The sequence below is a fragment of the Neopelma chrysocephalum genome, unplaced genomic scaffold (genome assembly GCF_003984885.1).
Source record: "Neopelma chrysocephalum unplaced genomic scaffold, ASM398488v2 Primary Assembly neopelma1_105, whole genome shotgun sequence".
Classification (NCBI taxonomy): Eukaryota; Metazoa; Chordata; class Aves; order Passeriformes; family Pipridae; genus Neopelma; species Neopelma chrysocephalum.
Genome location: NW_020897769.1, coordinates 1,192,518 through 1,205,556, shown reverse-complemented (window position 1 = coordinate 1,205,556; position 13,039 = coordinate 1,192,518). Strand labels below are relative to the sequence as shown.

Genomic DNA, 13,039 nt, shown 5'->3' with positions numbered 1-13,039 from the left:
AAGCCAGGGCTGTTTCCTCACACCAAAATGCTTCAGCTCCTCTCCAAATTCACACTTCTTACTACATTCCCTCAGATTTTGGTGTTTATGGGGTTTATTTTACTGAGTTAAGGCGCTGAAATTCAGCCCTGGTGTGCTGGCACCAGGGGTTTGGTGTGAGGGGTTATCTCCTCTCTCCCTCCTCTTCCCCACCCTGGGAAGTATCACAATCTGATTCTCTCCTAAGATCCTTTTTGGATCCTTCCTGGCCAGGAACCCCCCCACACTGACATCCAGAACTTGTTGACCCACCAAGTTTTGCTCAAGTTCTTGCCACAAACGATTACACAGCCCGGGGTGGTTTCAGTTTATTGAAAATCTTTTATTGCTTTCCAAAAACCAGTTTTAATAAACTCCAAAGAGATACAGGAAGTAGACCAGCAATTTTATTTAACAAACTCAATTGATCTGGAATTTTCTCTGCAGGAAGAGAGCCAGCTCTGTGAGAACAAGCTGAGAAGACCTGGTTTGGCTGTAGTTTGTAGAGGTTGAGCTCCTCTGACTGCACAGCATTTGTCCTTGAATTCCAGCACAACTCCGGGTGAAACCAATGACTCAGTGGATTGGTTTCAGCTGGAGTTTGATCAGCACCTTGCACCTGAGTCAGGTAAGAATAAGATCAGCAGTTTTTGGAGGTGAAACAAGCAACAGTTTGCCAAGGAAAACTCCTCATGAAGGTTTGAAATTCTCTTTCCACCTCCTCCTGGTCAGCAACTCCCACTCTGCACTGAATTTATCTACCCTGCCTGTCCTTGCTAAAGAGTCTCCTCCCATTCCAACACTCCAGTCACAGGAGCCATCCCATCCCATCTCCATGATGCCACCAAGATCAAAGGTGAGGGCACATCTCCAGCTCCTCTGGTTTATTCCCCATATTTCATGAGTTTGCACAGAAATTGGGCCCCTGCTGAAGACAAATGATTGCCTGGAGTGGCTGGAATTCCTTCCTCTGATCCTGTGAAATCTGCCCTCTGGAAGAGACGTGCCAAGAGATGTGACCAGCTGGGCTGTAAGGCAAGAGACCAGCTCCTGGCCTCCTCAAACACACGGACGTTGCCCTCCTGAAATTCATACTCGGCGGAAAACGGGAAGGGAGGGTCTTCCCTAATTCTCCAGCACCTCTAAGGATATATTATTGGAGTCACCAAAAAGGTCATTCCAGCCTGGCTCTGACTGTGAAATGCAGCAGATGGCACCCAGGGAATGGCATTGCTTTTGAGTGTTGGGTTCTCCCAGCAGAGGAAAGACCCCCAGATGGAGGTCCAAAGAGGTGACCTCCACTCTGAAGAAGACATGGCAGAAGACCCCCCATCTCACCACCCTTTGCCTCCCCTGTTTCAGCCAGTCCATTGTACCCCCAGCACAGCACCCGAGCACACCCTCCCTGCTCCCTCTCCCCCTTCCTGTGGCACTGGGGACACGGCTCAGTGGTGGCCTTGGCAGCACCGGGGGAAGGGTTGAACCTGCTGATTTGAAAGGTCTTTCCCCACCTCGCTGACTGTGTGATTCAAGTTTCATGCAGTGTTTTCCCCCCCACCCTGTAACTCTGAAACACTTCACCTCCCTCCGTGCCCCAAACCGAAGGAATCACCTCCCAGTGAAAGGAATAAAGCTCTGGCACTCTGGGGCCAGCCTGGCACCAAAATAACCCTGGCTTTGGTCACGTCTGCCCTCCAATGAAAGCTGGCAGTGTCCTCCAGTGAAAATTGTCCTCCTGGGTGACTGTGGTTTGTAAGTCAGCACCGGGATACTTTAGCAGTGTCCAGAGAAAGAGGAATGAATCACCCCCACAGCTGGAAAACCTCTCCCAGTCCCCCGTGATAGGTCATTTTCCAGCAAACGGTTTCCCACTGAGCGTGGAGTCGCTGGAGCTGCCTGGAGTCAGAGGCGAGTGTGATGCTCACAACCATCCTCAGGGGCCTGTGCTGGCCCTGTCTCCACCCGGGCAGCCGTGCCCACCCCGTTGGGCACAGTGTGGCTGCGACCCAGGGCTTCCTCACGGCCTTTCATGGGGCCAGTGCCACTGCTGGGGGCCTCCTGGTGCTTCTTCTGCACCTGCTCCAGTATCTGCAGCACCTGGAAGGAGCAAACACTGCTGTGAGTGGGTCAACAGCTGAAACAACCACAGAATCATAAAGTCATGGGTGGAAGGGACCTTTAAAGGTCATCCAGGCCAAACCCCTGCCATGGACAGGGACATCTTCAAAGGTCCCACTAGCCAGTCCCTCCATCTGCAGCCAGACCTTCTCTTTCAAGCTACGTGTCTGGGCTCAGTTTTGGGATTACACTCATTTGTGTCTGCTCAGGGGTCTCTGGGAAGGGTGTACGTGGAGTGCCTGTCCCACGGAGGCCCCCTGGATCTTGGAGCTCTTTCCATGAACCAATCAGTCTCACCTTGCTCCCAGAGGAGCACACAGAGGTGTGATGGAGGTCTGGAGCAGGATCAGGACAGAGCTTCACACCACCCTGTGATAACTTCTCATGCTGTCCTTATAAAACTGGGAAACCCCCAGTCTGAAACCCACTTGATGGGGAAAGGGAATAGGAGTGAAATCCAGGTGAATTTTACCTGAGACTTGGGGATGAGGCCGACTCTGAAGAACCCAATGTTCCCACTGTCGATTTTGGTGCAGTCCACCACGGTGGAGGCAACGTTCTCTGGAGAGGGCCCATCACAAAGGACTGCATCCACCTGAAGAGCAAGATTTCCACACCAAAATCCCCTCAGGCACTTGGGAAAAAAAGGTTCCCCCTCTCAACAGCAAGTGATTATTATCCAAGGCAATACTGCTCCTTCCTCCCCCACTGCAGCCACAGCAAGGGAATGTGGGGTGAAGGAACTTCAGGGCAAAGCCAGAGAGGGCTCTGTGGGGTGCAGGGCAGCAGCACAGCAAAGACAGGTTTGCACCAGCTGAGGAGCTTTGAAGAAGTCCCATCCACCAAGAAAATGGGTGTAACCCCAGATTTTTGAGGAGATTTGTACCAGCTGGTGTTTAAAACTGCCCTCACTCAAGTGCCACCGATACAAAGTGTGGAACCCTCAGGATTTAGTGGTGAAATCATAGAATTATGGAATATCCTGAGCTGGAAGGGACCCCCAAGGATCATCCAGTCCAATTCCAGGCCCTGCACAGACACTCCAACAATCCCCCCTGTCCCTCAGAGCGTTGTCCAAACCCTCCTGGAGCTCTGGCAGCCTTGGGGCTGTGCCCACTGCCCTGGGGAGCCTGGGCAGTGCCCAACCAGCCTCTGGGGGAAGAACCTTTCCCTGAGATTCAACCTAAGCCAATTGAAGACCATGAATGTCCCTTGACCATGGTACTTCCAGGATGTGTGAAAGTCCTAAAAGCCAGGAATCTTTTGGAGCTTGGCATCAGTTTTAGAGCAGCTTCAGCTTTAAATGGGAATGCCCTGTGCTCTCACAGCCCAGTGCCAGCTGGAGCCCTGGCACATCCAGGCATCAGGGTTTGATTGCTCGTAAGAAAAGGAGTTTTTTTTTTTGCTCATCTCATCCTGTGTTGGAAGATGAACAGACTCACATTGCCAAGCCATAACTACACAGTGCAAATCAGAACAATTTTGGTTTCTAACCCAGTCCTGAAGCTTAAAATGTTCTTTTGCCGTGACACCAACGCGAGGAACGTCCATGAGATGTTTTTTTTTTTTCAAAGAGATGCTTTCCAAGATTCTAGATACCATCTCTTGGTTTGCCTACTGGCAGCAGAGTGGTTGTGTCCTTCCATCCCCACATCCCTTGGGAGCAGAGAGCCCCTGTTACCTTGTCTCCCAGCTTGGCATACACTTGGTTGTGGTGGGTGGTGTCGGCCTCTCCCGTTGGGTTGGCTGATGTGACCACAATGGGCCCGACCTGGGGACAGAAAAATGGCAATGAAAACTCTGAGCTGGTTTTGCTGGACCAAACAGGCAACTCGAGCTCAGAAGTTCACTCCTGAGTGCCTGTGGCTCCAAAGAGAGCTCGGTGTGGCTCACCCAGGTACAGGCTCCTGCTTTGGAGGCAACTACAGTCCCACCAAAGTGTGTTGGGGTGTCTGACACTCGGTTAAATTGGGGTTTGCTGATGAGGATCATGAAACAACCTTTTGTTTTCCAAAGGCCTGCAATGTCTGTCCCAGCTCCTCTGGCCCCTTTCTGGACCTTCTGAAGTCCCTGTGGCCTCAGCTGAGCCCGTGCTCGCAAGGACAGTGCAGGAAATCAGACAGAATGTCTGTTTGTGGCCTTTTTTCTGGCTTTCTGACCCGATGGTCGTTCCTTTTACCCTCTCTGCTGCCATAAAACCACTTCCAGGCGGGCTGAGGCTGCCGTGGCACTCACCAGGTCGATGAGGTGTGTGGTGACAGAGCAGTCGGGGATGCGGATGGCGACGCTCTGAGGGGTCCCAACGTATTTAGCAGAGTCCTTCATTCCCAGGAAGTCCACCCACTCACCTGCAGAAGAGTCAGGTGGCACTCAGGGATGTACATCAGCTCAAACACAACGATCTTACCGGGGACATCTCCACGGAACATCTCCAGAATTACTCCACGGGATGGAGTTTCCAAGCCAAAGCTCTCCGGAGAACCTGGAATCAAGAGCACTTCCTCACCTCTGGGAACCACCAAGCTGATAGGAGATGGCCAGGCAGCCTCCATGAAGTCCCAGAGGAGGGGAGTGAACAAATGCTTGGCGGGTTCCAGTTGCTTGAGGCTGGAAATCCAGAGGGACATGGGGCGATCCTGAGCCTGGCGCTTGGACCTGGAAAAGGGGTGAGAAAAGAGGAGTCTGGAGTTCAGACGGGAATTTAATTTCAAGCTGAAAAGGGAACTGTGTTGGTGAGAGCTAGAGCTAAGACAAGGTGGGAAGGCTCTGCCCCAGGGCACTAGTCTCTAGTACAAGCAGGACTGTTCAACAGTGACTATTCCCAACCAGGAATGTTTTCTCCAAATCAAGGTTTTGCACAGTGATGGGTGGAAATCTCAATTTCTAAGGAAACCCCACCAATATGAGGGGTCTCAGCTGCTCACAAGAGAGGTTTTGGATGTGACAACACATACCTCCAAACCTACAGGATAAACCCCTGCCCCATCTGCCATTCTTTGGGTTTCTGGTGGGCCCCAAGTTACAAAGCTCCACCACCTGCCAGGAGCAGCTCCTGGAAGACAATTACAGCTCTATTCTCTCCTTCCCTCATCTGGATCTTCTCCCCCACCTTGCTGTTCCCACCAAGGCTGAGCTGCCTTGCCCTTGACCAGCTGCAGCCAGCGCTCAGTAGCAGCTCTGAGTTCTAGAAGCTTCTTTAGACCATGACAAGGACTGACCTGTGAGCTTTCTGAGTTCTAGAAGCTTCTTTAGACCACGACAAGGACTGACCTGTGAGCCTTCTCCACAGCATCAGGGCGGTTGCAGGCGGCCACAAGCACGTACACGGTGTCTGTGGGGATGCCACAAGTCCCTCCACTCCTCAGGATATCTGTGGGCACGAGAACAGGGCAGAACCCCCTGAGTGAGGGGCTGTAAATCCCACAGCAGAGCTGTCACAGCCAAACCAGCCAATTCCGTGCTCTGCTCTCCTTTTCCCAACTAACAAAGCCTTTCCTCTGGCAGTGCGTTTTTCCAGGGTTCATCCAAGGGGAGATCTGGCACTTAGGGGAGTTCTGGGCCACGTTCCTCAGGGCCAGAAGTGGGGAGAGCAAGCACCAGGCATTGGTGCCATTTGTCTGTACAGAGCTTTCCGTGGCAGCTCCAGCTTGGAGGATTCCTGGAGTCCAGAGTGGATGAACAGATAGGAAAATGATATGGGAGAGAATTTGCTGCTAAACTCAGATAATTACTCTCATAACTCAGCCCACTTCACCAAAATGCCACCAGATTGTCCTGGTTTCCACATCAAGGCCAGGCTGGATGGGGCTTGGAGCAACCTGGGCTAGTGGAAGGTGTCCCTGCCCATGGCAGGGGGTGGGACGAGATGAACTTTAAGTTCCCTTCCAACTTAAACCATTCTGCTACTCTGTGATTGGAAAAATCTCCTTTAAGCAGCTGTTCTGCTACGAATTCACCCAGAATTTCCCCTCCACCCCCACACTGTGCCCTTTGCTCTCCCCTTACCTGCAATCCTCTTGACTGAGGACGCTCTCCTGGCAGGCAGGTGAAGGCACTTGCTGGTCCCTCCCCTCACACCACCGAGCTGCACGATGGGCCCTCCCATGGGCAGGCAGGGACCCTCGAAGGTGCCGCTGGCAAGGGCAGACAGGAAGCAGTAAAAGCTGACCAGCCCGAAGCTGAGGGTGGCAGCCAGGTCATATCCAGTGGGAAGGGCATGGATGGCATCCAGGAAGAAGCTGAGGGCGACCAGCATGAACGTGAGGGAGTAGAAGAACCAGGTGATGTTTAGGAAGAGCGTGCAGAAGACGATGAAGCCGTTGAAGAGCATGAAAGCAGCGATGCCCACGGCTGAGTGGAAGCTTCTGGTAGCGCCATAGAGGCCACTGTATCTTGCCAAGCCCCAGATGATCCACATGACAGCGTAGAGGATGAAGGCACTGCTCTCCAGGGTTTTACCTCGGGCAAAGGCCACTGAGCCACCCAGAAGCTTAAGGATCCCACCAGCTACCACTACCCATGGAATGACAACGGTGGCAAGGGGAGCCTGGGGGTCCCCTGGGGCTGTCAGAGCAGAAGAAGCCAGGACACTGCACGCAAAGGCAAGAGCTTCTGCATCCGCATACTTGGAGTAGCCCAGGTATGGAGCGTGAAGGTCCGGCCCCTCACGGAGCTTCAGGAAAGTGCTGCGGGCGAGGAGGGCCTTCACAGCCCCCTTCCCCTTCCCTGGGGGGGTCTTGGCCCCTGCTTTCACATTGTACAGGTGAATTAGAGCCACCAGGGCTGAGGCCACGAAAACGGCCACGGCCACGCCTTGGGGGCCGCCTGCAAAAAACCCCCTGGGATGGCAAGCCAAGGCGAGGCAGGAGGCCACATAAACCAGCAAATACAGGCCATCCAGAGGGCTCTCGAGGGAGAGGAAGAGAGCCAAGACGGCAAAAAGAATGGAGAAAACCACCAGGAATGGGGTAGGGAGTGATGGCTCCTCTGGCTGCCACAGTGGGTACAGAAGGCAGTAGCCTCCAGCAAACTTGAGGATGGAAGTGAATCCAAAGGATGTGGCCATCAGAACATCCATTGCACGGTAGGATAAGATGCAGATGCCAATCTGGTAGATGCCAGCTGCCCACAGCCAGGGCACCTGGCCCATAAAGAGTTTGCTGGTGATGCCCAGGAGCCTGCAGCCAAAAACCCCGGCCCACAGCATGTTCAGGATCAGCCCCGTGGCCGCAAAGGGATTGGTGCTGCCACCGGCGGCCTGGGTCTGCTCGTGGCTCTTTTTCTTGGCCAGATCCGTGCCAGGGAGGGCCATTTTCCCTTTGGTTAGGAAATAGAGGATCCTTCCCAGGGCAAAGTACCCCCCCAGCAAGCAGACGACGAGGTAATTGCAAGCGACAGCGGAGGAGCCCAAGGCGTGGCTGTGACGCGCGGCCACGTCGTGGGCACTGGCAAGGGAGGTGGCACCGGAGATCAGGGCCAGGACGGGCTCTCTGCACAGCAATCCCACCACTGCCACGAGGAGCAGTGCCACAGTGAAGGTGGCCAGGCCAGGCACCACGGCGTCGCGGAGGTCCCCGGCGTCGCCCAGCGCGCCCTGCCCGGCCAGGACGAAGGTCACTCCGTAGCCACACCAGAAGGCTGAGATGGTCAGGCAGAGGGATGGCAACAGGGAGGCATTCCTGGGGCTTCTCCGGATCCCTGAGGAGCAGACAGAGACAGGGCTGCGATTTCCTGACAGTGGGATGTGGGAAGAGGGAGTTGGGACGGGATCACTGTGCCAGCCCGGAGCTGCACAGATCCTATGTGGAGCAAGATTCCTCCTGGAGAAAAGGAGGCTCGGGGGGGGCCTTCTCACCCTCTACAACTCTCTGACAGGAGGCTGTAGTGAGGTGAGTGTCAGGCTCTTCTCCTGATGAAACGGCCTCAAGGGGAGGTTTAGGTTGGATATTGGGAAAATTTCTTCACAGACAGGGTTGTCCAACCCTGGCACAATTGTGGAGGGGAATGGTGGAGTCACCACTTCTGGAAGTGTTCCAAAAACATGTGGATGTGGCACTTGAGGACATGGTTTAGTGGTGGACATGGTGGTGGTGGTGCTGGTTGATGGTTGGACTTGGTGATCTTAAAGGTCTTTCCCAACAATTCCATGGTTCCATGATTGTCTGATTTTAATGTCCTCATTACTCTGAGTTAAAAATGAGAAATAATTCAACATTCATTCTGAAAAGTGTGGACTTTGCTACAGGCAGTGATTTTTTCCCTCAGTTAAGTCGATCTCCTGGCATGTCCAGATGGACATTCCAAACCATGGATGCTGAAAGCACTCTCAGAAAGCCTGGGAACCCTTTTTTGAGGAATCATGGATTCAGTGTGTTAAAACTCCAGAGATCCTTGTTTAACACAAACACTGATTTCTTCTCTTGCCTGTATACTAAAAATTGGCTGTGCTGACATAGAATCCCAGACTGGTTTGAGTTGGAAGGGACCTTAAAGCTCACCCAGTGCCACCCCCTGCCATGGGCAGGGACACCTTCCACTAGCCCAGGTTGCTCCAAGCCCTGTCCAACCTGGCCTTGGACACTTCCAGGGATCCAGGGGCAGCCACAGCTTCTCTGGGCAAATTCCAGGAGAAGGGCTCAGTGGTCCCTGAGGCTGCTGTGGTTTGTATCAGCCCCAGCACACGCCAAGCTGTGGGAGGGGGAGGCCTTGAACCCCCCAAATCTTACCTGCATAGGCCAAAAAAGCTGATAAAATGAGCAGAAGGACTCCAAGAGCTGTGCTGGGGATCAGAGGGGCTGCTCTGGCTGAGCTGTAGAAATGCACAGCCAGCAGAAGTGATCCTATGGGAAAAAGGAGAAACAGCTTATAAACTTGGCCCCAAAAAACAGGAGAGAACCAGGGTGGACAGAGCAGGGAATAGAGGAAAAATAACAGCACAAAATCTGCAAATAGTAAAATCTAAGCGTTGTGACTTTGTTTGTGCCCAAAGGTCTCACTCCTTTTTGGGTGCCTGGTTTCAGAAAACTTGAAAATAATCATTTCAGGTTGCCCAGAGAGGTTGTGGACGTTCCCATTCCATCAAGGCCAGGTTGGAGCAACCTGGGAGAGTGGAAGGTGTCCCTGCCCGTGGCAGGGACTGGGACTGGATGGGCTTGAAGGTCCCTCCCAACCCAAACCCTTCTGGGGTTCCATGCAAGTGTTTGAAAGGGCTCCCCCGTTGCCAGATAAAGGGGAAATATCCGTGATTCCAGTTACACAAAAGACAGACAGACACACACATCCTTCAGATAATCCTAGAGCCGTCGTGCCAACAGAAAACCAGTCCCAAAATGCAGAGAGGCAGAAAACTAAGAAGGAGGAAATGAAAGGGAGTGAACACGGCAAACAGGAGAACGGCTGGACAGGGGAGAGGGAGCGCATCCAAATCCAGATGATTTATTGCAACGACTACCAAAAAAAAATTTGGATTTGCTTCCCACCCAGGACGGAACGGGCACAAAACTCCACGCCAGCACTTTATAGCCAAGACAAATATTTTGCTGGCCGCTGGAAACGGGCGCGGGGGAGCGAAAAGCTTCACCCGGGCAGCGCGGCCGGCGAACAAACAGCCTCTTTAGCCCCCCTGCTAAAGGGGGGCGTCCAGGAGAGTCATCCCGAGCCCGCACCCCGTGCCAGGACCGATCCCTACCTGCGGCAATGCCCAGGAGCCCGAGGCAGGAGTGCAGTGACCCGTCGCCCATCGCGGTGTGCGCGGAGCCCCGGCCGAGGGCGGCACTGCCGCCGCCTTCCCTCCCATGCTCTTTATAACCAAAGCATCGCGCCTGGCCCGCCGTCGGTCCTCCCTGCTCTCCACCCCTTTTCCCTACAGACCTCTTCTGTTCGAGGCGCTCTCTCCGGGTGCGTGCGGGAGGAAATGCAAATGACTTTTTTCGGGCCGCGATAAATTTGGGGCCGTGAGTCAGCGCGGGCTGCCGGGAGCTCCCTCCGGAGGCCTCTTAATTTTACTCTTGATTAACCCTTGTTAAAAAAGACACTTGAAAAATAAGGCTGAGGGTTTATTGCCCTCGCTGCCTCTTTGCTGCTGCCAGCGAGGAAATTGCACTGGTTAAAATGAAGGTTTTTGCAAGGACCCACCTTGCTGGAGCAAACAAGCACTTTGCAAGCCCAGGAGCTCCTTGGGGACCAGTTGTTTCTCCTGAACACTGGCCACGGTGCTGCTGTTTGTCCCTGTCACAGCTCTGAATGCCTGGCACCGCCACCCAGTGCTGGGCGGGCTCGGTGCCACCCCTTAAAGGTGACTTCTGTCCACCTCTCGCTCCACATCCATCCCATCCCGTCCAGAGGAGCCCTGTTGGCCTCGAGAAAGTGTCAGGCATTGCCAGGATCGCTGCTGTCCCCAGAGGTGACATGAGGGACCTGCTGACAGATTCCTGCTGCTTCCCACAGAGAACATGTGGTCAGGGCATAAAGGTGTGTCTGGATGGAGGAGGGGCTGCAGGAAGCAGTGGACACCGGCCTCGGGATCACACTGGGTCACAGGCCAGGTGGGAATTGGGCAGAGAACTGTTCTGTGAGAGCTGACTGAGCTCTGATGGAAACAGGGGCAGCACCTGCCTGGCCTGGACATTCCTCCATCATTTCGTCTGTGGGTGAGGGACCAGTGTAGGGATTGCTCCCATGAAGGAATTTGCCCCAGTTAAAGCAAATTCCACTCTCCTGACAAGCTAAAAGATGCAGAGCAGTGTGAAAAGCTCCACGTTAATATTCCTGGGCTGGTCAGGGATATTCCTGGTGCTCCCTCCAGGAGGAAGCTCTGATGTTCCTCTCAGTAGATCCTGCTCCACAGCCAGGGCTGAAGAAGAGAAAAGCTGTTGGAAATGGCACTGGGAGCTGCTGGAGCTCCAATTCAGGCCTGTGGGATCATCTAAGAGGTGACAGACCTGCAGCAGCATCTGGAACAACCTTCAGGGTCCACAGGTAATGCCAAAAAATCCCACTCCTCCCACTCCCTGAGCCAGCTGGAGCAGGATGGATTCCATTGAGCAGCTGGATCCCATCATGGCCCCCAAACTTCCCTGGTTTCTTCAGGAGGACAGTTCCCTTTAACTGTTTTCACCCTCCAGGAAGAGCTTTGAGTCAAAATGCTCCTTCCCAGCCCTCTTCCCAAGAGAATCAATGCAGATTAAAGCCAGGGGTTAATATCAAAGCCCGGATTAAAGCCAGGAGTTAATATCAAAGCCCAATGTCTCCACCACAATAAATGTGGGCAGAAGCTGCCACCCAGGATGGAATAACCCTGCTGAGAAGTGTTATTTATCACAAATCTCTATTGCAGGGAGATTTTTAGGGCTGACATGCCTGTTGAGACAAAAACAAGCCTGGTTTGTCCACTTACACCAAACCAATTAAACCAGTAAGGGGAACCAGCCCAGTCAGTTTGTAACAAGCAGAGTTAAACAATGTGGTTTGCAGCAAGGAGATTGTTTAAATCCTCAACCTCTGGCTATCTCTGTTCCATCACTAACAGGACTGCTCCTGGACCAGCTGGAGGAAGAAGCTGGAGTTGCAGCATAATTCAGCTGTTTTTTCATGCAAGAGGAGATAATACACCTCTAAACCATCGTTAGAATTCCTTAGATAACAAAACAAGCAGCAGTGAAAAAGCTTTGGGTATCTTTAATGCATATCTCACAGTTTAATTTGTGTCCTGGGCAATAAAAGTAACTGAGAGGCAAAGCCTGTGGGACTGCAAGTCCTCTCTCACATGTTTTTTGTTCCTGCTTGTACAGGTGCCTGAAATCCCTCATTTTGGGAGATCCATGCAGTAAATGAAGTCATGAGCCTGCTCTGAGCAACCAACTTGCCAAAACACTGGTTCATCACCCACAGGATGTACTTCATGTCTCTCCCAAATCTGACAGAGCCCCAAGGAATGTGTCTTACAGATAACCCTGGAAAACATTCTCACTCCTCTTGCAGAGCTATTTTGTTCTCTCATGAAGGATGGCAAGTCAGCCTTGACAGGGCAGTTGTTTCACCAGGCCAAGCTGAGACAGAGGTCCAGGGTCGTCGTCTCAGGTGTGAGCAGAGCAGGGCAGGGAAGGACGAGCTTCAGACAATGTTTAATCTGCTGCCAGTGCCCCTCCAGAGCTCAGGGCTCTGCCAGTTCCTGGCACCACTTCCCTGCCAAATGGAGAGGTGGGGCTGTTGAGGAAGAATCAAGTTATCCCTCTCAACAACGCTCTCAGGTGGGATTTTGGGGTGTCCTGTGCAGGGCTGTGAGCTGGACTTGATAATCCTTGTGGGTCCCTTCCAGCTCAGGATATTCTATGACTTTTTGACTATGAATTTCTAACCTTGGGCCAGGAACAACTACAGCTGAGTGCAAAACATCTGCCCTTGAGAGGGGGGATCTGAGGAAAAGAACATTCAGGGTCAGAAAAGGAAATCTTGGTGTTAAGCCTGAGGCAGCCTTATGCAGTGTTAGGGTTTAAAAAATGGGGCCCAGAGAGGAATTCACTGGCTTCAACGCTTGCTCTGGGCAGGCTCCCTTTGACACCACCTCCTGTGCAAAGGTTTTGGTGCTTTAGTCTGAACTAGAATGGAAAATCAAGAGCTGAGAAGGAAAAACACAGCTGCTCTGTTGGGCACGTCACGTCAGCTGGGGCTGCTTTGCAGACAACGTGCTGGGAAGAAGATCTGTGAGGGAGCAGCCAGTTGAGGAAACAAATAATATTTACATGCCCTGCCTGTGGAACTGGAAATAAAACCCTCCTGCCAGCGAGAAATTCAGCCCAACCCTCCTGGCCCCACCTGCCCCTGGGGGAGGGATTGTGCTATAAAAGACTCCGGGCGGTGAACAGAGCTCACAGCAGCGACCCGGGGCTCTCCAGGGAATCCTCCT

The 13,039-nt window shown here is 53.0% G+C and overlaps 1 protein-coding gene across 1 annotated transcript; it reads right to left on the bottom strand.

Moving 5' to 3' along the window:
- Window positions 1-397: 397 nt before the first annotated feature.
- LOC113973708 lies at window positions 398-9,893 on the bottom strand. The gene is made up of 9 exons (XM_027696158.1): window positions 9,824-9,893; window positions 8,862-8,975; window positions 6,142-7,833; window positions 5,407-5,506; window positions 4,643-4,791; window positions 4,372-4,484; window positions 3,818-3,907; window positions 2,609-2,731; window positions 398-2,115 (listed from the first exon to the last, which is right to left on the bottom strand). Exons 1-9 carry the CDS (start codon window positions 9,873-9,875, stop codon window positions 1,921-1,923), a joined length of 2,628 nt encoding a protein of 875 aa, XP_027551959.1. The 5' UTR covers window positions 9,876-9,893; the 3' UTR covers window positions 398-1,920.
- Window positions 9,894-13,039: the final 3,146 nt, after the last annotated feature.